Here is a 26,048-nt window from a genome sequence, read left to right on the forward strand (position 1 = left end):
TTAAGACTCTAAAGGAAGCAGGTACAGAGCACTTCAACTGTGCCAGAAGGGGACCGAGCCTAGTGGTGTTGCAGGTCACTGTATCAAACCCAGGGTAAGATCACTGTGGATACCCTGGGTCAGGTCACTGTGGATACCCTTGGTCAGGCCACTGTGGATACCCTGGGTCAGGCCACTGTGGATACCCTGGGTCAGGTCACTGTGGATACCCTGGGTCAGGCCACTGTGGATACCCTGGGTCAGGCCACTGTGGATACCCTGGATCAGGCCACTGTGGATACCCTGGGTCAGGCCACTGTGGATACCCTGGGTCAGGTCACTGTGGATACCCTGGGTCAGGTCACTGTGGATACCCTGGGTCAGGTCACTGTGGATACCCTGGGTCAGGTCACTGTGGATACCCTGGGTCAGGTCACTGTGGATACCCTGGGTCAGGTCACTGTGGATACCCTGGGTCAGGTCACTGTGGATACCCTGGGTCAGGTCACTGTGGATACCCTGGGTCAGGTCACTGTGGATACCCTGGGTCAGGCCACTGTGGATACCCTGGGTCAGGCCACTGTGGATACCCTGGGTCAGGCCACTGTGGATACCCTGGGTCAGGTCACTGTGGATACCCTGGGTCAGGTCACTGTGGATACCCTGGGTCAGGTCACTGTGGATACCCTGGGTCAGGTCACGCACACAGTTTCAACTGGAAAGCCACAATAAATAACAATAAATAAATAAATACAGAGCAATCAAGAGATCAAGGTCTCTCCCTCACTCCCTCCTTCCCTTTTGGTCTCTCCTTTTCTCTCGCTCTCTCCTTTTCTCTCGCTCTTTTTGCAATAAAAAAAACCGAGGAGTGCATGATCAGAAGACATTCTAAAGAAGGAAACTTTGGAAAGGAACTGTCCCTTGTCGATGTCAAAAAGTAAACGCTAAAGCAACAAACACACCTCTCATTAACAATCATCCAATAACCCTGCAGATGTAGTCTAGTTTTGGTCAGTCATTTTTCACAGAGCACTAGAGCTCCACAGAGAATCTAACCAATGGAAGCAGTGTCCAACCATTCTAGCAGTCTGCAGCAGAGAACCGGGCAAATGAAGACAGGTCTTTTAACCAAACCTTGGCTCTAAAATCCCAGGATACCCTTAGAGCCATCCCACTGGGCACAGAGATCAATTCAATGTCTATTCCACGTTGGTTTAATGTCATTTCATTGAAATGGAGTGGAACCAACAATGATTCAACCAGTGCGTGCCCATTGGGATCTCAATCTATAGCTCTGGTGCTCCTGTGCTTGATCAAACTGATTGATTAGGAAGAAATAAACTGAAATCTTTGGTATCATCGGTGCCTCATAAAAGGGCATGAAAATCTACTTACAACAGACAGCAAAATAATAAGCCTTAAAATATGACTGTTACTGTTAGATAATGGCTATCTTCAATAGGAAACCTGGTGACTTGTTGCCCTTGGCGACTAGCTCCACCAATAACCACTAGAGGGTAGTAGGGTACACCCAAAGTGAAACAGCAGATTCCACACCTACTACTATACTTACCTAACTTAGCAGGCGTAAAACAAACGCCTGAGTGGGTCGGAAGGAACCGGAAGCTACCGGTTTTCAGGCTTTGTGTCTTCTCTGCTTTTCCACTGAAAACCGGATGATTCTGGTTTCTTACTACCCCGCTGAGAGTGCTAGTATAGTGACATGAAGAGTGATAGGGTTTAGTAGTGCCAGATGGATGTTGTACATACATTGTTTGAACTTCAATAACATTTGATTGTTATATTACTCTAACAGCACTCTTTTTTTTTTACATCTGGACATCATTTCTCAGCTCCTGACTTCAGTTTGCATAGTGAGAGAAAAGAACCTCATATCCCCATCAGCACATCTATGTGCAAAACATTCCCTCAATAAAGCCTATTTTTATGTACAGCTAATAAGAATAACCACAGCATGAAATAAAATAGAAATAATGGAAAATAGAAATAAAAGACAACTGAAATAAAAACAGAGAGCCATGAAACAACAATAACAAATCAGAAAACCCGTTTTCCATTATTCTTTTTGTATCGTTTAGTCATTCTCTATCGTTTAGTCATTCTCTGTTTAGTCTTTCTCTAAGCGCTTTGTAAGAAGGAGCAGGTCCAGTCACCTGAGTGAGATCCCCATCCATACTGTAGGTGACACACACACACACACACACACACGCACACACACACTTATGCATATACAAATGCACATACGTGCACACAAACACATGCACACGCATACACATCCATGCACGCTCTTCTCTTCCTCTCTTCTCACCCGTCTTCCTCATCCTCCTCTGCCTCCTCCTCTGCCTCCTTATCCCATCTTGCATGCTGAAGTGCAGGAGAGTGGCCCCCGCCTGCCTCCTCCCCCTCCACCCCTCTCACCCCCAGCTCCAGGCCTCTCCACAGCAGACCAGGGTAGGGTAACCTGTGAGGCCCTAGGAGGGCTATAGCTTGCTCCCCGTCAGCCTCCTCCTGGAACACCATTTGACCTCCAGCCCCAGCCTCAGCCCCATCCCCCAGGCTAACAATTCCAGCACGGGGGTGGAATGCTGAGGCGTGGGGCTGCAGGGCCAGATTCTCCAGCGGGTCGAGTTGGTCTGGAGAATACCCTCTTCCTCCTCCTCTAACCCTTCTGCCCTCTTCCCCGTGGTCAGCCCCAGGCCCGCGCCTCGGCCGTGCCCGGGTACGGACCTCCAGGCAGCTGAGGCCCTTGCGGTGGCGCTGGAGGTGGTCCTCACGGGCGAAGGCCTTGTGGCAGAGCGGGCACTCGAAGGGGCGTGCCCCACTATGGAGAGACAGGTGGTTCTTCAGGTCGTAGGAATGCAGGAAGCGGGCGGGGCAGTGGGGGCAAGGGTACGGACGCTCCCCTGTGTGTTTACGCATGTGGATCTTCAACTTGTCATTCCTGAGAGAGAAAGGAAAGATGATAATAGCTCAGCATCATATGTAGAACAATGCTAGCCCTGTAATCTGTTATAGATAATAGTGTTAAAACACACAGGTACATACCTGGTGATAATAGTATTAAACACACAGGTCATACCTGGTGATAATAGTGTTAAACACACAGGTACATACATACCTGGTGATAATAGTGGTAAAACACACAGGTACATACCTGGTGATAATAGTGTTAAAACACACAGGTACATACATACCTGGTAAAGCGGACCCCGCAGGTAGAGCACTCGAATGGTTTCTCCCCGGTGTGTGTTCTCATGTGTCTGGGCAGCTTCCCTGCTCCGTGGATGATCTTCTGACAGACAGGACACTGCTGGGGGGTCTGAGACTTCCTCTTCCTACCCCCTCCTCCTGCCCCTGTGGCCACCCCTTGCTCTGCCAGGGGGGCTGAAGTAAAGCTGGGCACCCCACCGTTCCCCACTCCCTCCATCTCCTCCTCGTCTTCTGACAGCCTGTCGTCTGAGAGGGGAATAGGGGGGTGGGGGGCGAGGAGGCGCTCCTGAGGCCAGTGCACCCCTCCATTGACTGCTGTACTCCCTCTCCCTGCATCCCTGCCCTGCTTCCGCTCCCCGTTCTGTCCCGTGGTGGGGGGGTGTTCATCCTGCTCAGGGCTGGGGGGTCGGGTGGAGGGATGAGAGTGGGCCCCGTCTTGAACAGGTGAGGGGTGTGGAGGAGGAGTGGAGGGGTGCTGGTGTGTGTTAATGTTGGGGCGATGAGGCAGTGGCTGGTGGTGCGATGACTCCACCTTGGTGACTCTCCGTCTGTCTATCTTCCTCCGGGAGCCTTTCTTCATCCCACTCTCCACCCTTCTCTCCCTCTCCGCCTGTACCCTCTCCTCCCCCATCTCCCACTCTACCTCCCCTGCCGTCTCCCCCAGTATGTCTCTACAGGCATCAACCACACACTGGATCCCCAGTAACTGAGCTCCTCTCAACACGTCTCTCATGCCAGAGCTGCGGATGGTCAGGGTGGCCGTGTAGGCAAACTCCAGCAGGGCATCCAGGGCATCGGGCGCGACACAGTCCAGCTGGCACACACTGAACCCTCCTCCTCCCCCCGCCTCACCCCCTGCCTCGGCCCCCTCCTCTGCCCCAAACAGCCCGCGGAAGTAGAGGCTGACGGCAGCCATGACAGAGCGGTGGGTAGGGTAGCGGGCACCCCGCGAGGTCAGGGTGAGGTCACAAAGTAGCCCCGCCCTGCGCTGGGCGTTGAGGCGGAACAGAATCTCGCTGCTGTGCTCTGGGAAGGGGATCCCGATCAGACCGTCCTCTCCTGGAGACATCGCCACCTGCAGGAGGGAACAGTTGGTTAGAATAACACAGACATTGAAGTTCAGGCTGAATCAAAATAATTCGGTGGCCACAGATGTTTGTTTTTTTACATGAAAAAAAACAAGAATCAGACAAAGTTTTTTTTACATTTCTTCTGGTGTGGTGAATATCAAGCAATGACATCAGAACAATATTGTGTATGCTTTTGATATAGATCACATTTCGTGGCTTTGAATACCAGGAAACAAATGCTGACATACCTAGAATACCTCAGTGCATGGACGTGTCCTTTGTCAAGTAAAACTGTGTTAGTTAATGCGGTCACAGTGCAGAGATATTTTGGTTGGTACTGTAGCCTTTCATTACTAGCGTGACTTCCACAAAGAGCTCTCCTTCACGTGAGGGACCATATTAAACAAGAGCTTAGTGCTATCCCTCCTTCACGTGAGGGACCATATTAAAACAAGAGCTTAGTGCTATCCCTCCTTCACGTGAGGGACCATATTAAACAAGAGTTTAGTGCTATCCCTCCTTCACGTGAGGGACCATATTAAACAAGAGCTTAGTGCTATCCCTCCTTCACGTGAGGGACCATATTAAACAAGAGTTTAGTGCTATCCCTCCTTCACGTGAGGGACCATATTAAACAAGAGCTTAGTGCTATCCCTCCTTCACGTGAGGGACCATATTAAAACAAGAGCTTAGTGCTATCCCTCCTTCACGTGAGGGACCATATTAAACAAGAGCTTAGTGCTATCCCTCCTTCACGTGAGGGACCATATTAAACAAGAGTTTAGTGCTATCCCTCCTTCACGTGAGGGACCATATTAAACAAGAGCTTAGTGCTATCCCTCCTTCACGTGAGGGACCATATTAAACAAGAGCTTAGTGCTATCCCTCCTTCACGTGAGGGACCATATTAAACAAGAGCTTAGTGCTATCCCTCCTTCACGTGAGGGACCATATTAAACAAGAGCTTAGTGCTATCCCTCCTTCACGTGAGGGACCATATTAAACAAGAGCTTAGTGCTATCCCTCCTTCACGTGAGGGACCATATTAAACAAGAGCTTAGTGCTATCCCTCCTTCACGTGAGGGACCATATTAAACAAGAGCTTAGTGCTATCCCTCCTTCACGTGAGGGACCATATTAAAACAAGAGCTTAGTGCTATCCCTCCTTCACGTGAGGGACCATATTAAACAAGAGCTTAGTGCTATCCCTCCTTCAATCACTCCTCCCTTGTCCCTCGAACTACCACCCCCTCAACCCCAGATTACGACATCAGGAAAAAGTGATTTTGGCAGAGGGGATGGGAAGGGGGGACAACTGGGAGGATCAGAGGGGGTAGAGGAGAAGGGGGTGCCAGAGAGAGGAGAGAGAGAGAGAGTGTGTGTGTGTGTGTGTGTGTGTGTGTGTCAGTGGTTGATAGTATTAGCTCCTTGATTAAAAATAGAGAGAGAGAGACGTAGGAGAGGAAGAGACAGAAAGAGGAAGGTGAAAGAGAGGAGTCAGACTGTACTGGGGACGACGTCCACACACACACACAAGGTGCTAGAGATTTTGCGTATGTCACATCGTCAAAGGAAGATTCAAGTTATATGGATGTATTTCAAGTCAGGATTCTGCTCACTGAGTCTAACCTTAACAGTGTGCGTGTGGTATTTCCTGAAACAGAACTTTGACTTTAGGAAAGTGAAAACAGAGAAGAGTTCATGTTGGGTAAAACAAGAAGTGTTTATGTGGGGATAACAGAAGCTTGTTCTTCTCCTCCCTTCTTTTCAAGACCTCATCACCCACTCCGTGTCCTCCCTTTCACACATGCCCTCCAGGGGAGGTGTATACTGGAGGAAGAGAGTGAGAGAGTGTGAAACAGAGAGAGCATTTAGGCCTACAGCGGAAGTTTGTGTCTTACTCCATTTTACTAATCCATAGACTACTTTCTAGGTAGGTTACCAGGTCTATAGAAGTCTATACTGTCTATGTATCCATATGATGAGGTTCATTTATAACACCCAAGGGCTCTCCTCTCCTGTTCCCCTGGCTCTCACCTAACCCCCTCTCCTGTTCCACAGTACCACTCACCTGAGCAGACTACATTTTCCACAAACAACAGACTAACTCCCCCCTCCTCCCCCACCTTTGTCTCCCTCCCATAGCAACCACCAACAGCCCCCTAACCATCCTATAATACTGTCCACATAGCACCCTGGGGGGGCTCTCCTCGACAACAGTACATTCTGTTTCACCTGACTAACCTGCTCCAAGACACACCCCGTTAAATACACACACACACACACACACATTGCGTGTCTCTCTCTTGGCTCCCCGAGTCCCCATTGTTCAGTTTGTGGTCTGTTGATCTTCATGCAATGTCAAAAACACACACACCCCACCCATACAGTCCACACACTAACGTTCATATTGTCGCACTTCAACAGAAACCCCAATCCCACCTGTATCAACAGAACCTTACCCTCCCAACCTCAACCCATCCGCTGTGTCTAAACCCAAACGGCACCCCTACCTTTCCTGCCTTCATGGCTGATAGAGGGACCGTCGACTGGAGGCGATGCTGTGTCTGTGTCATGGCATAAGTGTTTTTGTACTTCAGTCTTCCTCGCTCTTACTTGCTTCTTCCTTCCTATATTACAGCCTTCTACTCTCCCTCGCTCTCCTCAAACAGGCCCGCCTGCACCTCTCCTTAAACCTTTAACTCTCAAAGTTCAGAGAAGTTGGGGTTACGCGTTCATCCTTGGGGATGTCTACCTCTTTCTCTCTCGCTCGCTCTCTTCCTGTTTTATGAAAAGAAGGTGCTTGGCGGCGGAGAGAGATTGAGAGATACCCCTCCCCCTTCTCGCCCACGCGCCCCTCTCTCCAAAATACATTGGGTCCATTTTCCGAAACGAGCGATCGTAAGTTTCCGAAATACATAACTTCCTGGCCTTCCCCTCCCCGACCACAGATCTGACCTCTGACCTTGGCTGATGGACAGGTAGGAAGGATGTTTGTCCATCTGTCTAGACAGGTGGGGGGAACTTGGGTACAATAGTCTAAAGTGGCTTCTTCTCCTCGAAGAAGAAAGAAGAGGAAGGAAGCCATGCTGGACTATTGAGAAGCAGCCCGTGGTCTCATCCTTCAGCCACCAGCCACTTATGCACAGAATTAAGGGTCTCTATGTACCTACATTACCGATGAGGGACCTTGAAAGAAGCTCAAAAATACCCTACAACATTGTCAAATATGAGCAAATTTAGCCAAGTCAGCCAACATCAAAATTGTTCAAGTAGAAGTAACGTAAGAACCAAAATCATATTGGTGCTGTGAGTCATAATAGACCCAGCCACAGACATCAAGGCAGGTATTAGATGAAACAACCAACATGCCATATTACAGATGGTCTGTGATGATGATAAAGTCACATTAGAACAATCCATAAGGCAACTTTGTTGACTCTGTGAAGTCTTCTCCAAATGAAAGCTTGTTCACTAAAACAACTCTAACATGTAACATTCTCGGTTTGATGCATCAAGCTATCGACGCTGGCATGGGTTTGTGCCACCGCCGCTCTCAGAGCAGGTAGGAAGTGATTTCAGGGAGATTTGTTCGAGGTGTTTCCTACGCTCGTAAGCATCTAAAACAACGCCCTGGAAAAAGCTGTAGACGAGGAGGACATCGACGGTGCTGCCAGAAAGGTCAAAATCCCCACCGAAAACACTGTGTGTGTGTGTGTGTGTGTGTGTCTGTGTCTGTGCGTGTGTGTGTGTGTGTGTGTGTGTGTCTGTGCGTGCGTGTGTGTCTGTGCGTGTGTGTGTGTGTGTGTGAACCTGTCATGAGGCACAAAACAATAAGCCAATAGAAAAGCTGAGATGAGGTTTTGTTAATGTTAACAGAATCCCCCTCCTAGAAATCAGAGGAGATAAAAAGAGAGATTAAGTGAACAGAGAAGAAGAGGGGGAGTGAGAGATAAAGACATATGAAGAGCATACTAGTGTTTAGTTTCCGGTGTAAAATAAAAAAAAAGGGGTGGTTTTTGATTCCTCAGAAGGGTATACGTGTTGTTCAGAAGGGTATACGTGTTGTTCAGAAGGGTACACGTGTTGTTCAGAAGGGTATACGTGTTGTTCAGAAGGGTACACGTGTTGTTCAGAAGGGTATACGTGTTGTTCAGAAGGGTATACGTGTTGTTCAGAAGGGTACACGTGTTGTTCAGAAGGGTATACGTGTTGTTCAGAAGGGTACACGTGTTGTTCAGAAGAGTATACGTGTTGTTCAGAAGGGTATACGTGTTGTTCAGAAGGGTATACGTGTTGTTCAGAAGAGTATACGTGTTGTTCAGAAGGGTATACGTGTTGTTCAGAAGGGTATACGTGTTGTTCAGAAGGGTACACGTGTTGTTCAGAAGGGTATACGTGTTGTTCAGAAGGGTATACGTGTTGTTCAGAAGGGTATACGTGTTGTTCAGAAGAGTATACGTGTTGTTCAGAAGGGTATACGTGTTGTTCAGAAGGGTATACGTGTTGTTCAGAAGGGTATACGTGTTGTTCAGAAGGGTATACGTGTTGTTCAGAAGGGTATACGTGTTGTTCAGAAGGGTATACGTGTTGTTCAGAAGGGTATACGTGTTGTTCAGAAGGGTATACGTGTTGTTCAGAAGGGTATCCGTGATGTTCAGAAGGGTATACGTGTTGTTCAGAAAAAGGGAAAAGATTCCTGTTAATCGAATTGTGAGTCACTTAAACGAGACACCCTGAAATACACACACACACACACACACACACACAAAGTAGGAATGGTCTTTGTTTGACGGTAAGACATAACGGCAAGACATTTTCTCTTTCTCCCCTCGTCCCCTGTCCTTTCTCGCTCTCTCTTAGTCACCCTGTTTCTAGTTTCTAGTTGTTCAACAGCCCCTGTTCTAACAGTCAGGGACAGCCACCTCTGGCTGCTGATCCCTCTTTAACTAACATATAGCACTATAGATTACGCAGCCACCCAAACTGACATGTGTTTAACCAACACATTCAAATGACTACAAATCATCTGAAACACAGCTCCTTTTCCCACAAGAATGGAAGTAAAAAGGAAGAAAAAACAACCAAGTGGAAAGTATGTGGAAAAACATGTCGTCAGACTGTTATGTTGAAGAAGACATAACGGCACACCACTTTACAAAACACTTTGTGGAAATGTGAAAGACATTAGGAAGCAGTGAAGACAAACAAATGTGACAAATGAATATAATAGTAACTAAAACCCATGTTAAGAATTATTGTTGAAATATGCTGTACAATTGGTATAAACTGTAGGCTATATTACAGTGAAAGACTCACTCCTCATGCTTCAAGTGAATTAAAACCAACAAATTAAACTAAAACTATAAACAATGGAAACAGTTGAAAACTGTTTATGTAGTAAATAAGTTCATTCTATTTTCAAAAAATAAAACACTTCGTCATCCCCTTTTCTTTAATAATGATTGGTGGCCAACTTATCTCTCGGTTTCAGAGCGGATTCTCAACTCCCACTCCTCTGTCGACAGTTGACTACCTTTCCTCCCCTCCGACAATACGGCTTCCTCTTCCCTCGCCTTCGTCATGTACGCCACGCACTCTCTAAAAGCTCTTATAATGGTTCACTGCCCCATTCTAACTCAAAATGTACTGGAGAAATATAGATGAATCTGGACAGGAAATAACAACACTTTAAATGGGGTCCTGATAGAATGAATAAGTAACAAAACAACTGGACCATCAAAATAATGATTAAATGTATTGTCCTTTTGATTGCAACTTGAACGGAGTTCACCAAGTGAGAGATAAATAGTAGTTGACACAAACAAGACAGACTATTATTACACTGGTGCTTATTTTCACTTACAGCCTGTAACGTCTCCCAATCCACAGCAGTTATATCAGCTCTGCTCTGAACGGCCCAGGGGGGAAATATGACTGTACTCCATTGACAGAAATGTGTTTAAATTCCTTCTGATGTCAGATGCTTTCCGTGTGCGTTCATTCATAATATATTCAAACTTCTAATGCTCTAATGTATTCCACAGCCACAATTCACAGGCCCTAACAATCCACACCTCACCAGAAATACTGTACAAATGTCAAATGCAATGTAAGTTTACAAAATATAGCTACTTCTTCATTTAGTTTCATTTAGTTTAGTTCATTATTTTTTTTCCAGGGAAGGCTTAAATAAATGACTACCAAGAAAACAAGGAAACAACGTTTTGGGAAATAATTACACAATGTACGAACATAAACTCAATAAAGGATATTTGTAAACAACATTTGTAACCCTGAAATATGTATTTAAATTGTGTGTGATAAAATATATATATTTTTTTGTTCTGATACAATAAAACGATTTATGAATTTCTTAATATGTAATAAAGATGATTATGCAAAGCTTAAGAGAGGGGTGGGTGGCAGTGAAATGTATTATTCCATGATGGCTGAAAGAACACACACAGCAGACCTACGAAGATGTGTCATTACATACAACATGAAAAATACTCATGGGAGGATAACATACTATAGGTCCATCAGAACTACACACAGCAGACCTACGGAGATGTGTCATTACATACAACATGAAAAATACTCATAGGAGGATAACATACTATAGGTCCATCAGAACTACACACAGCAGACCTACGAAGATGTGTCATTACATACAACATGAAAAATACTCATAGGAGGATAACATACTATAGGTCCATCAGAACTACACACAGCAGACCTACGAAGATGTGTCATTACATACAACATGAAAAATACTCATGGGAGGATAACATACTATAGGTCCATCAGAACTACACACAGCAGACCTACGGAGATGTGCCATTACATACAACATGAAAAATACTCATGGGAGGATAACATACTATAGGTCCATCAGAACTACACACAGCAGACCTACGGAGATGTGTCATTACATACAACATGAAAAATACTCATAGGAGGATAACATACTATAGGTCCATCAGAACTACACACAGCAGACCTACGGAGATGTGTCATTACATACAACATGAAAAATACTCATAGGAGGATAACATACTATAGGTCCATCAGAACTACACACAGCAGACCTACGGAGATGTGTCATTACATACAACATGAAAAATACTCATAGGAGGATAACATACTATAGGTCCATCAGAACTACACACAGCAGACCTACGGAGATGTGTCATTACATACAACATGAAAAATACTCATGGGAGGATAACATACTATAGGTCCATCAGAACTACACACAGCAGACCTACGAAGATGTGTCATTACATACAACATGAAAAATACTCATGGGAGGATAACATACTATATATAGGTCCATCAGAACTACACACAAACCAAAATAAAGGAGAACTCAATTAAACCAAGAATCAGTTTAAATATGTATAACCAGAACAGCACAGGTGGAACCAAACAACTGCTGTTCCCAAACAAAACAACACAGCAAGGCCTGAGAGAAGGAAATTAGGAGTCATGATTCTCTGTTCATACCGTTTCTCCTCCTCCACGTGCTCCTCTGGCTCTCAGTGCTTCTCTATCTCCTTCTCTCATTCTCCTTCTCTCACACACTCGTTTTAGCCTCTCTCCCCCTCTTAAACATAGGAGGCTGGGAGAGAGGTGTTGGTTTAGGTGCATCTTCTCAGAGGAAGGGTGAAAGAGAGGTAAAAGAGGGGATGATGAGAAGAGTTCCTGCCCACACAGAACCTTATTCAGCCCAACCCAACACTATGTACCTCCTGTATGTAATGAACTATGAATACATTTACAGGCATTTATAAAGCAGCTATAAAGCATTCGCAACATGTCATGAAGGCTTATTGCAAGTATGAATTGTTATTAAATATGAGACACATCCCCATTCTCCATCTCTTCCTCCATCATCATCTTCATCATTTACAGTATATCTTGACCCTGCACCGTTTCTGAAGTACAATAAAAGCCAGACCCTCTCTACTCCCTCCACTGATAACTCTCCCTCAACCGTTTCTGAGTTACAATAAAAGCCAGACCCTCTCTACTCCCTCCACTGATAACTCTCCCTCAACCGGATATTTGCATCTTACAAAGAGATATAAAAACAGACCCAACCAGAGAGAATTTGAATCTTCATTTGAATTCGTTAAAAGTCTTGATAACGAGAATAAAGACAACATTATGGTAATTCCCGGTACATCCATTTCCTCCAAGACGTGGCTAAAGCAATTCTATAAAGATGAAAACTATGTGATTATATAGGGAATAATAATTGCACTCAACCATGCAATCTGCCAGGATGGAGGACATTCTTAATAGTGGCAAAGTAACAAAAACACACAAATCATATCCAGGAAAAAGGTTCCAATCTTACGATCCTTTTGTACCTGCATCCAGCCCCTCTGCTTAGCTAAACTGGGGCAGTGTGTGTGTGTGTGTGTGTGTGTGTTGAGGTCTTAGTTCCAAGAACACATTACATTATTCATTTGGCTGGCAGAGCAGTACAGAGCGGAGGCCATTAACCCAGCCCTCCCACCACACCGAGGACATTTTGCATGTTATCCCAATTTACCGATGGGAATCAAGGGTTTAATTCAGGAGGGACGAACGGTACAGAACCTTCACATAGAAACGTATTGTATAGAGCAGACACGCCTCTCTGCCAAAAACAGGAGTGAGGAGAGAAGAGGGAGAAAAAAAAGAGAGAGAAATGTGCGGTTGGAAAGAGGAAAGGGGGTCTGAGATTTGAAGGGAGATCAAGGAGATGAGAAGAATACGGCTGAGGTTTGTTTGACTTCAAAATAGACGTGTTCCTAGAGAACATACCAGGAAAGCAGAGTGGGAGAGGAGAGGTGGTAAAAGACTGTCAGCCAACGAGTGAGTGAGGGGTGGGGGTAAAAAAGATGTAAAGATAGGTATAGAATGTGGCAGGGTGGGGGTAAATCTCACAGGAAAATCAAGCCTTTACCAACAACCTGTGTCGGAGACAAGAAATAAGAGAAGAGTTCTGTTACAAAGAGAGGGGAGAGGAGGGGGGAGAATGGGGGACAGAAAGGCAGAGAGAGGTGAGACGGAGAGGAACAGTGACGTGAACAGAGGTTAGAGAAACAGAGAATGTTAGAAGAGAAAAAGAAAGGGGGAGGGAGCGAGAGACTGTGACAGGAAGTAGCTGCAGTGAGTCCTTGCAGGTGTGTGTCTGCAGATGTCTGAGGGGAGATGTGGTAGCAATCGCTATCATTAGCAATCAGTGAAAGGGAGTTTCACAAAGATGGGGAACACATACACACACAGGCCTGAGAAAGGATTATTTGTGTGTGTGTGTGTCAATGCATATATATATGTGTGTGTGTGTGTGTGTGTGTGTGTGTGTGTGTGTGTGTGTGTGTGTGTGTGTGTGTGTATGTGTGTGTGTATATACACACACACACACACACACACACATACATACATACATATATATGGGAGGGCCTTACCAGTTCTAACACATGCTGACAAAGTGGTTTCACACCTATCTGTATCTGGTCAGCAGTTTCAGCCAGCCCCCAAGACAACATGTGTGAACAGCAGTGTGTGAATGAGTGGTTCATTTATGTGCAGAACTTGTGTGAGTTTGTGTGTTTTTACAAACGGGTGAAAAAAGCTTGTGTGTCTTTCAATGTGATAGTGTTTGTGTCTGTGTGTGACTTGTGTACTTGATGCACTGTGTGTGTGTCTGCTTGTTGGGTGAAGTTGCCACATCATTAGGGAGGGTCTCGACAGCTGTTCCTCTGTCTTACACATGACCTCCCTTTTCAGAGAATGATGTCGCAAAACACACGCTAGGATGGGGACACACACACACACACACACCCATACACAGAGATACATGCTCATAGACACATACACCTACAAACAAACACACACAGACACATACACACCCACACAGACAGACACACACACCCATACACAGAGATACATGCTCATAGACACATACCCCTACAAACAAACACACACAGACACATACACACCCACACAGACAGACAAACACGCACATAGACACAAACCCCTACAAACACACACACCGATGTCGCAAAACTAACTGATCCTGATCGGCTTCCTCTTCCTCTGCTGTGAGGACTGACAACCACAAGGTGAGATGGAGAGATAAATGGATGACAAAACAGACAGAAAAGTAAAGGAGGAACAACCATGTCAGCTATTAGAAAGAGACAGTATATAACTCATACGGTATATGCCTACAGGAAAAAAGAGAGAGATATTGATAGCAGTAGGGGACAGGGAGAAAGAGAGATATTGATAGCAGTAGGGGACAGGGAGAAAGAGAGATATTGATAGCAGTAGGGGACAGGGAGAGAGAGAGATATTGATAGCAGTAGGGGACAGGGAGAAAGAGAGATATTGAAAGCAGTAGGGGACAGGGAGAAAGAGAGATATTGATAGCAGTAGGGGACAGGGAGAGAGAGAGATATTGATAGCAGTAGGGGACAGGGAGAAAGAGAGATATTGATAGCAGTAGGGGACAGGGAGAAAGAGAGAGATATTGATAGCAGTAGGGGACAGGGAGAAAGAGAGATATTGATAGCAGTAGGGGACAGGGAGAGAGAGAGAGATATTGATAGCAGTATGGGACAGGGAGAAAGAGATATTGATAGCGGTAGGGGACAGGGAGAAAGAGAGATATTGATAGCGGTAGGGGACAGGGAGAAAGAGAGATATTGATAGCAGTAGGGGACAGGGAGAAAGAGAGATATTGATAGTGGTAGAGGACAGGGAGAAAGAGAGATATTGATAGCGGTAGGGGACAGGGAGAGAGTGAGATATTGATAGCGGTAGGGGACAGGGAGAAAGAGATATTGATAGCGGTAGGGGACAGGGAGAAAGAGAGATATTGATAGCGGTAGGGGACAGGGAGAAAGAGAGATATTGATAGCAGTAGGGGACAGGGAGAAAGAGCGATATTGATAGTGGTAGAGGACAGGGAGAAAGAGAGATATTGATAGTGGTAGAGGACAGGGAGAAAGAGAGATATTGATAGCGGTAGAGGACAGGGAGAAAGAGAGATATTGATAGCGGTAGAGGATAGGGAGAAAGAGAGATATTGATAGTGGTAGGGGACAGGGACATGGAAACTAGAGTATAAAAAAACAATGACAGTTAGTCTGATATCCTCTCCAGACCATGTCAACATGTGACGAACAGTGTGTGTTTAGTTTAACAGTCCCAATCAGAGGTCGTAAAGCTCAAAAGGCGGAACACTTCGTTGACATCATCAGGACGATACTGTAGTAGTGTTTTCTGGGCTTTGTCAACAGGGGGGTGAGCGGTTGCTTTTACTGTGATCCGTGGCTGAAAGGGTTGATACATAGAATATGTGGTTATTTCAACTGTCCTTTGAGAAACACAACAGAATGTCTGCCTTACTGTCACTGGTCAGAACACCCACCCATCTCTCGTCCAATCACAGCAGTACAGCACTTTGACTAAAGATTCAAACGTTGACGGGGAAAATTCTACTGGTGCTTAGCGAATTAGAGCTCATCGAATACCGCACTCTCAATGTCTGGAATAGTGCCTTCTCATGGTACTGTACTTACAACAGCTACAACATCAAGCTGTAATTTCTCATCAAAACGGATCTAAAAGGTTAGGGGTCATTTTCACAACAAGATACAGGAGATGATTCTCTGCGGTGTGTCATTGTCTCTCTTTCCCTGAACCGCTGGCTCACTGTACCTGTTTATGAGCAACGCCCCCTCACTATCTACACCAACATTTACACCATTACCAGAAAAACAAATCATGTTCTCTGTCACTACTTTTTGACACTCTTTTCATCTTTAAGGTGTGTCTGTCTTTCTTTACAGGAAGTAAATTATTGCCACTTCCTGCTCTTCCATCCCCCCCCCGGCAGTAGGCGGGTGGTGTGAGTTGGTAGGCTGGCAGGCCGGTGGTCGAGAGAGAGATAGGGCTGTGAAACACAACAGAAACTGGAGACTGAAAAAGGAGAAACGCCATATGCACTACTTCCTCTAGTGAGACAGATCTACTGGAGGCAAACTAGAGGCAAAAAGTTTGAAATATCCAATAAATGTCGTTCCACTTCATGATTGTGTCCCACTTGTTGTTGATTCTTCACAAAAAAATACAGTTTTATATCTTTATGTTTGAAGCCTGAAATGAGGCAAAAGGTCGCAAAGTTCAAGGGGGCCGAATACTTTCGCAATGCACTGTATGAAGGGAGTATGGATGGATGAAGGAGCTGAGCAGATAAAGGAGGACTGAATGGGTGGTGTAGGGGAACAGGGAGAGGTATGAAGGGAGTATGGATGGATGAAGGAGCTGAGCAGATAAAGGAGGACTGAATGGGTGGTGTAGGGGAACAGGGAGATGTATGAAGGGAGTATGGATGGATGAAGGAGCTGAGCAGATAAAGGAGGACTGAATGGGTGGTGTAGGGGAACAGGGAGATGTATGAAGGGAGTATGGATGGATGAAGGAGCTGAGCAGATAAAGGAGGACTGAATGGGTGGTGTAGGGGAACAGGGAGATGTATGAAGGGAGTATGGATGGATGAAGGAGCTGAGCAGATAAAGGAGGACTGAATGGGTGGTGTAGGGGAACAGGGAGATGTATGAAGGGATGATGGGGGGATGAGAGGAAGATACATTTGATATGAAGGAGTAAAGGTATAGAAGGAAAGGAAGGGAGGGAGGAAGCTCTTAAATCTGCTGATGCTGAGTAAAGAGGGGGACTTTGTCCTCCCCCTCTCTCCCCACTCTTCCCTGTCTTGTCCTCCCACTCAGCCTACTGTATGTATCTGAAACTGAAACCCCTATTGTGAACAGGGGTAATTTATATATGGGGCCACATGCCCTAATTCATATACTTACTGGAATTGGGTGACTGCCTGCCTGTGTGTGTGTGTGTGTGTGTGTGTGTGTGTGTGTGTGTGTGTGTGTGTGTGTGGTCTTAAAACGTTCCTCTTTCCTTTAAAGACCACTTACTGTTGTTACACCACCCTACTATAACACACACACACACACACACACACACACACACACAGGTCACACTTCTGCATGGCCATGACATCACATGATCTGTCGCTCACTCGCGAACACACACACACCCACCCACACACTAACTCTAAGTACAGCGTTTGCTAAATGACTTTATGTAAATGTAGCCATTGCTGGCCCTTGGATTTGCGTGTTCAAGTGAACCGTATTCCAAACACTGAGTCCAAAACCCTGGCTGAGTATCAGTGAAAGAAGACAGAGTGAGACACAATATACTGTACAGTACACATCAACTCTGGAGGGTTCCTTCCTGACACATACTGGACTGTACCAAAATCAGTATCTTATGGGGGTGCCCTCATTCAACACATTTTAACATTGAGGTTCACAGATTTTTTTTATGAGAGTGGCCTGCAGCACCCCAGGGCAGCCATGTCATATAATCTCTAGTTTCTATACCTATAGTAGGACAGGCGCTGTCAGCAACTGGGACAATAATACTTTATTTAGTTCAATGCAGTTATTGTGCAACACTCAACATTCCACACCTCTTACCTCCAGTCCATAAACTCAGAGGAGGACGGGTCCCTGCTCTCTTCCTCCCTCTCTATTTTTCACGTCTTCCTGTTTCTGTTCTTCTCCAGAAGAACCAAAAGATTTCCAGGGATACAAAGCCTAGGGGATGAGATGTTTGGATAGTTAGATGATTTGGATTTGAACAAACTTTATTGATCCCAGAGGAGTGACAGATTGACACCAAGATACACATACAGTGCCTTCAGAAAATGTTCAACCCCCTTGACTTTTTCCACATTCTGTTGCGTTACAGCCTGAATTTAAAATTGATTAAATTGAGATTTTGTGTCACTAATCTACACACAATATCCTAGAATCTCAAAGGGGAATTTAGATTGACATTTTTATAAATTAATGTCTTGAGTCAATAAGCATTCATTCTTGAGTACAAATTTGCTTAACAAAACACAGAAATTGCAGCGACTCACTCTGTGTGCAATAGTAGTGGTTAACATGATATGAATGACCACCCCATCTCTGTACCCCAGACATAGAATTATCTGTAAGGTCCCTCAGTCGAGTAGTGAATTTCTAACACATACTGTACAGTGCATTCTGAAAGAATTCAGACTCTCACTTTTTCTACATTTTGTTACATTACAGCCTTATTCTAAAATTGATGAAATATTGTTTTTCCCTCATCAATCTACACATAACACCCCATAATGACAAAGTGAAAAACATTTTTTTAAATTATTTTGCTAATTTATTCAAATATGAAACAGAAATACCTTATTTACACAACTACTCAGACACTTTGCTATAAGACTTAAAATTAAGCTCAGTTGCATCCTGTTCAAATGATAATTATTGAGATGTTTCTACAACTTGATTGGAGTCCACCTGTGGTAAATTCAATTGATTGGACATGATTTGGACCGGCACACACACCTGTCTATATAAGGTCCCATAGTTGACAGTGCATGTCAGAGCAAAAACCAAGCCGTGAGGTCGAAGGACTTGTCCGTAGAGCGCTGAGACAGGGTTATGTTGAGGCACAGATCTGGGGAAGGATACCAAAACGTTTCTGCAGCATTGAAGGTCCCCGAAAACACAGAGGCCTCCATCATTCTGAAATGGAAGACGTTTGGAACCACCAAGACTGCGCAATCGGGGGAGAAGGACCTTGGTCAGCGAGGAGACCAAGAACCTGATGGTCACTCTGACAGCGCTCCAGAGTTTCTCTGTGAAGATGAGAACCTTCCAGAAGCACAACGGTCTCTGCAGCACTCCACCAATCAGGCCTTTATGGTAGAGTGGCCAGACGAAAGCCACTCCTCGGTAAAAGGCACATGACAGCATGCTTGGAATTTGCCAAAAAGCACCAAAAGGACTCTCTCACCATGGGAAACAAGATTCTCCAGTCTGATGAAACCAAGATTGAAGTCTTTGGCCTGATTGCCAAGTGTCACATCTGGAGGAAACCTGGCACCATCCCTATAGTGAAGCATGGTGGTGGCAGAATCCTGCTTTGGTGATGTGTTTCAGCAGCAGGGACTGGGAGACTAGTCAGGATTGAGGGAAAGCTGAATGGAGCAAAGTACAGAGATCCTTGATGAAAACCTGCTCCAGAGCGCTCAGAACCTCCGACTGGGGCGAAGGTTCACCTTCTAACAGGACAACGACCCTAAACACACAGCCAAGACAATGCAGGAGTGGCTTCGGGACAAGTCTCAATGTCCTTGAGTGGCCCAGCCAGAGCCCGGACTTGAACCCGATTTGAACATCCCTGAAGAGACCTGAAAATAGCTGTGCAGGGACGCTCCCCATCCAACATGACAGAGCTTGAGACGATCTGCAGAGAAGAATGGGAGAAACTCCACAAATACAGGTGTGACAAGCTTGTAGCGTTATATCCAAGAAGAATGGTGGTGCTGTCCGGGGGTACCACCCATGTCCGGGGCTATCATCGGATGGGGCCAAAGTGTCTCCTAACCCTTCCTGTCTCAGCCTCCAGTATTTATGCTGCAGTAGTTTGTGTCGGGGGGCTAGGGTCAGTTTGTTATATCTGGAGTACTTCTCCTGTCTTATCCGGTGTCCTGTGTGAATTTAAGTATGCTCTCTCTATTCTCTTTCTGAGGACCTGAGCCCTAGGACCATGCCTCAGGACTACCTGGCATGATGACTCCTTGCTGTCCCCAGTCCACCTGGCCGTGCTGCTGCTCCAGTTTCAACACTTCTGCCTGCGGCTATAGAATCCTGACCTGTTCACCGGACGTGCTACCTGTCCCAGACCTGCTGTTTTCAACTCTCTAGAGACAGCAGGAGCGGTAGAGATGCTCTTAATGATCTGCTATGAAAAGCCAACTGACATTTACTCCTGAGGTGCTGACTTGCTGCACCCTCGACAATTACTGTGATTATTATTATTTGACCATGCTGGTCATTTATGAACATTTGAACAGCTTGGCCATGTTCTGTTATAATCTCCACCCGGCACAGCCAGAAGAGGACTGGCCACCCCTCATAGCCTGGTTCCTCTCTAGGTTTCTTCCTAGGTTTTTGCCTTTCTAGGGAGTTTTTCCTAGCCACCGTGCTTCTACACCTGCATTGCTTGCTGTTTGGGGTTTTAGGCTGGGTTTCTGTACAGCTGTTTGAGATATCAGCTGATGTAAGAAGGGTATATAAATACATTTGATTTGATGCTTCAACAAAGGGCTGAGTAAAGGGTCTGAATATTTATGTAATGTGATATTTCTAAAAACCTGTTTTGGCTTTGTCATTATGTGGCATTGTGTGTAGATTGAGAGAAATGTTTTAATCCATTTTAGCTATAAAGTAACAATGTGAAAAGTGAAGGGGTCTGCATGCTTTCTGAATGCACTGTTTTCAACCACAAAGACCAGGGAGGTTTTCCAATGCCTTGCAAAGAAGGGTGCCTATTGGTAAATGGGTTAAAAAAATTAAAGAGCAGACATTAAATATCCCTTTGCGCATTGTGAAGTTATGAATTAGACTTTGGATGGTGTCCCAATACACCCAATCACTACAAAGATACAGGCGTCCTTCCTAACTCAGTTGCTGGAAAGGAAGGAAACCGCTCAGGAATTTCACCATGAGGCCAATGGTGACAAAACAGTTTAATGGCTGTGATGGGAGAAACCAGAGGATGGATCAACAGCTTTGTAGTTACTCCACAATACTAACCTAATTGGCAGAGTGAAAATAAGGTAGCCTGTACAGAATAAATATTCTGTACAGGCATCCTGTTTGCAACAAGGCACTAAAGTAATACTGCAAAAAATGTGGCAAAGCAACTCATGTTGAGGGCAAATCCAACACATTACTGCGTATCACTCTCCATATGTTCAAGTATAATGGTGACTGCAACTTGCTATAGGTATGCTTGTAATCGTTAAGGACTGGGGAGTTTTTCAGGATAAAAAAATGTTAATGGAGCTAAGCACTGGTAAAATCCTAGAGGAAAACCTGGTTCTGTCAGAGTATTTTGTTTAAATCATTGACAAAAAAAACAATCCATTTGAATCGCACTTTGATGCAACAAAACTTTGGATAAGTCAAGGGGGTTGAATACTTTCTCTAGGCACAGTATTTAATATCTGCTTCGTGAGACAGAGACACAGGGAAGGAAAGGAACGGGGTCAAATACTGAGGGAATAAGGTGAAGGAAAAGAGAGACAAACAGGAGATCAAAAGATAAACGAGAAGTGGTATATAAAGAGTAAATAAAAAGAAAGAAAATGAACCTAAACACACAGTGTGTCAGATGATGTGTTAGACATGGTGAGGGGTTCAGGGAGGAGAACAGAGAAGGTGGGGGACGGAGAAAGACCACTTCCCACTTCACCAGGCCACAGAGCAGAAGTGGCCTACACTAACAATGAACAGGGCTGGGAAACAGGCACAGCACACACCTGTGTAGGACCACAGACATCCTCAGACACACACACTCTGCACTATTCCATACTCAGTGGCAAGAGCAGCGACTATACCCATTATCTGTCAGAATTGAGAAGGTGCGTGTAAATGTAATTTGGTGTTTGTGAGTGTGAACATGTGAACATGTGTGTGGTAGGGAGAGAGAGGGGTCATGTGACCAGAGTAATTCAGTTACTATGACACCAGAAGGAGAGATGAGAAGAGAGAGAGAGGGGTCATGAGAACAGTCCGATCTAGTAAATGACCGGAGTAATTAAGTTACTATGACACCAGAAGGAGAGATGAGAAGAGAGAGAGGGGTCATGAGAACAGTCCGATCTAGTAAATGACAGGAGTAATTCAGTTACTATGACACCAGAAGGAGAGATGAGAAGAGAGAGAGGGGTCATGAGAACAGTCCGATCTAGTAAATGACATGAGTAATTCAGTTACTATGACACCAGAAGGAGAGATGAGAAGAGAGAGAGGGGTCATGAGAACAGTCCGATCTAGTAAATGACAGGAGTAATTCAGTTACCATGACACCAGAAGGAGAGATGAGAAGAGAGAGAGGGGTCATGAGAACAGTCCGATCTAGTAAATGACAGGAGTAATTCAGTTACTATGACACCAGAAGGAGAGATGAGAAGAGAGAGAGGGGTCATGAGAACAGTCCGATCTAGTAAATGACAGGAGTAATTCAGTTACTATGACACCAGAAGGAGAGATGAGAAGAGAGAGAGGGGTCATGAGAACAGTCCGATCTAGTAAATGACAGGAGTAATTCAGTTACCATGACACCAGAAGGAGAGATGAGAAGAGAGGGAGGGGTAGATCAGTTACCACTAAGCCAAAGACAGTCTACACAGACTTTCCAGGTCTCCCAACTGTCATTTAGTTGGTAGTAAGACTGCTTCAATTCAGACAAGTGGCAATTAGGGTTGACAGTGCAGAACAGTTTCTGCTTCTCGCTCTCTTTTCCCTTCCATCTCTCACACTAAATAGTGGAATTATTCACAGAGTTGGGGTTGGTGACAAATCTAATCTGCATCGCAGACGTCAACAATACCTATTTGTCAAGATCACACACGGAATCCCACAGTACAAATATTAGCCTACATACTGTTACAGGGCAAATGTTTTCCTTATTCCTTCCAGGTGCACTGAAGTTCAGGTCTAGACCCAACACTGTTTGGAGAACTATTGTGTGAAAAATAAACATTTCAAACCACCAAATGAATATTGTAGACCAGAAACCCTTCAGTGGATTGGACTAATATCATGGTGTCCATAAAGTGGTATATCAAACAACAAACTCAGACAGAGGACCAAACCCAAGCCAGTTTGGCAGGTTCAGCAGGTCTGTCTGTACCACAAGAGGGGCGAGTCAGCAACCCACACACACACACATGCAGTCACAGGCACACATGACAGCCTCCCACCATCCATAGCCTAAGTTTTATACATTTAAAAGCCCTCATCCATCCAGCATTAATATACATTTAAAAGCCCTCATCCATCCAGCATTAATATACATTTCAAGAACATTACATCAGCAACAGAGCTATACAATTTAAGATAAAGGATATGTCAACGTGTCGTGACAACAGCATAGCCCACTGAAAGGGTCGTGGAATAATAGAATTCGTGGCCAAAGTTGCCCTGTGGTGGAGCACATGGCTTATTCCCTACAGAGGCCGGCGATGTGCGTGAGAACAGGTTAGGTTTTGGATGTCAGCCGGTGTTCGCTGCTATAATTAGAAGCCAAGCCTCCAGAAGTGTACCCGTCGACCCTGCTTGTTCACCTGGCCACAGCCACACAGGTAGCAACACAGAGCAACTAACCTGAGATCACATAAATATTCTCTGTTAATGTAATTGAAATAGTATGCGTTCTTGTGTCAAAATAAGCCTCTAGGAAAAGAGAGCGCGAAAATCATAGGGAGAAATTATTGTAGACACGTCACACGGGAGTTACCGAATACCCATGACGTAGTCCTCCCGTAACCCCGGTTAGGACCGGGGGGGCGGTTGTTATAGAAAATGGGAACGACAAGCGTTGAATCCTAACTTTAAGAATTCCATAATAACCCCCCAAAACAGAGAGCGAGTGAGGGAGCGGGTTTACCTGTGCGCCGGTGTCACCTATGTTATCTCGTCGCGTCCCACCTGACCGGCTTCTGTACTTCCTGGATTCACTCCCACCAGTCTCTCTCCCCCCGGGGGTCACCGCTCTCTCCGCACTGTCCAAAGTCTCACACCAGTCCCTTTGACGAACCACGTATCATCCGGGAGTTCTCTGTAATATCCGCCTCTTCTTGTCTCTCTGCCGGCGTTTATATCCCCCTGCCTCGGCTCTCTCTTTGCAGACCGCCGGCTCGCTGGGCTGTTCTCCCCCCTCTCTGACTCCGCTGGCCCATTCCAACTCCAGGCAGCTCCTCCTTGAACCAGGAAGCGGCTTGCCCTACTTTACACCCCGCCGCGGATTGGCTCTGGCGGGGCTGGAGAGGGACCGCTGGGGTGGGCAGGGCACAGGGGTCGGCCACGGTGCGATAGGACAGCGGCAGTGTCTGTCGTATCGAGGTGGGAGGGAAGGAGGGCCGAGGTGGGCATGTTGTTATAGAGACTCCCGGGGCAGGTTGAAGGTCTGTGAGGGATCACAGCGGGGCTAAGAGGTTGGCACAGAAAGGGAGAGAATCGTTGGAGGGCATATGCGTGTGCCAGCTGCAGCGGACATTTCCACTTGAAATAGATCGCCTTATTTAAACGCGCTATTTATGGTGCTCGTGCTGTTTAATAACTGCCCCTGTCTGGCTGTTACTGTACATCTCTCCCTCTCTCTCTCTTTCCCGTCATCTCTCTTTCTATGCGCTCCTAAAGCATTTAATTTGCAAATGAAGCCATGGCGACCAAGACAAGAGGTGACCATAGAGACAGAGAAACCAGCAGGTGCACATACAGTAGCACATACAGTAGATATGTAAGCTACTACTCAGCCTCGGTCACAAGTCACATCCCCTGCCATATTTACCGACAGCTATGACAAAGCAGCAGTCTCATGGCGGCTTGCTGAGTGTTAAAATAACTCCAATCTCCTTATAATAACTTAGAGACTTCGCCCCAAATTCTGAGAAGACTAGAAGCAGTACAGGCTACAGTAGCTGGGGGACACCCACTCTACTGAAACAGCTGGGGGACTTTCATGTAAGAATAATATCTCACTGTGTGTGTGTGTGTGTGTGTGTGTGTGTGTGTGTGTGTGCGCGCGTGTTTGTGATCTTGTGATATACTGAAGGCAATTCAAAATCCAATTTTTGGTAAAGAGGACATTTTCTACTGTAAGTGATTCACTGTTTCCAGTGCAGAGGGAGACTGAAGAGTGTATGACAACACAGGGCTGATGCAAGAATCTTGAGACACACTAGAGAGAGAATGAGGTTAGCGTTACACACACACAGCGCACACACCCCTCCCCTCGTAGCAAACTACACACACATCAGCTTCCTGTTTGAAGTGGTAACTACACAGCAGAAGGAATCACCTTATCCTTTCTAAGTTTTGCATCTTGTGCTCTTTGCTCCCGCATACACCCCCCCTTCTCTCAAACACCTCCCCTGTGTGTGTGTGTGTGTGTGTGTGTGTGTGAGAGATGGCAGATTTTGAAGTGATGGGAAGTCTAAATATAACATCTTGTGGTTTACCCACCCAGCCCACCCAGCCCACCTTCCCCTTGCCGCCCCCTAACCTTAAATCTGTGCTCAATCTGCGGTCTGGCTACCTATCTGGCTGCTGTTGCGTGTGGTGTGTGTGACGTGTGTGTTACTGCAATTCACACGACCAAATGGGCCAAAACGTAATTTCAACGTGGAAAACTAATTGGATTAGCAAAAAAAAAAAAATCTACATAAAGGCATTTTCTATTTTTCCATCCAATTTATAACCTAAATCCAATGACATGGTGAATTGTTTTTGTTGATTTCACATTGAATTCACATTAGTTGACAACTCAACCAAATGTAAATCAATATTAGACGTTGAACTGACGTCTGTGCACAGTGGGTAACCTTGTTGTTCACCTACAAAGTTCAAATATTGTTTTATTTCCCCCCAAAATCTCACTGAATTCAATTTCATTGAGCAAAGAATCAAATTAAGGATTTCCTTGCAGAAGTTCAAATGCACTGACAGTAGTGGAACTAATGCACACCCTCACACAGTTGGTCCAGTAGTCAAGAGGAGTGTGTGACCCACCTGGGTGTGCTGAATCCAAGCCTACCCTTAAAGACTTAATAACCTGTTACATGAT

At 45.5% G+C, this 26,048-nt stretch overlaps 1 protein-coding gene across 3 annotated transcripts; it reads right to left on the reverse strand.

The window, feature by feature from the left end:
* Positions 1-1,798: 1,798 nt before the first annotated feature.
* Positions 1,799-24,568, reverse strand: LOC110508584 (zinc finger and BTB domain-containing protein 7B). Of its 3 annotated transcripts, none has more exons than XM_036968208.1 (4): positions 23,871-24,568; positions 17,836-17,962; positions 3,195-4,285; positions 1,799-2,941 (listed from the first exon to the last, which is right to left on the reverse strand). In XM_036968208.1, exons 3-4 carry the CDS (start codon positions 4,277-4,279, stop codon positions 2,305-2,307), a joined length of 1,722 nt encoding a protein of 573 aa, XP_036824103.1. In that variant the 5' UTR covers positions 4,280-4,285; positions 17,836-17,962; positions 23,871-24,568; the 3' UTR covers positions 1,799-2,304. The 3 variants fall into 3 exon arrangements, with proteins under 3 accessions (XP_036824103.1, XP_021444888.2, XP_021444879.2); XM_021589213.2 differs by having other exon boundaries at positions 17,843-17,962; positions 23,871-24,566; XM_021589204.2 differs by lacking the exons at positions 17,836-17,962; positions 23,871-24,568 and adding an exon at positions 6,794-7,070.
* Positions 24,569-26,048: the final 1,480 nt, after the last annotated feature.

Source organism: Oncorhynchus mykiss, chromosome 3 (genome assembly GCF_013265735.2).
Source record: "Oncorhynchus mykiss isolate Arlee chromosome 3, USDA_OmykA_1.1, whole genome shotgun sequence".
Taxonomy (NCBI): Eukaryota; Metazoa; Chordata; class Actinopteri; order Salmoniformes; family Salmonidae; genus Oncorhynchus; species Oncorhynchus mykiss.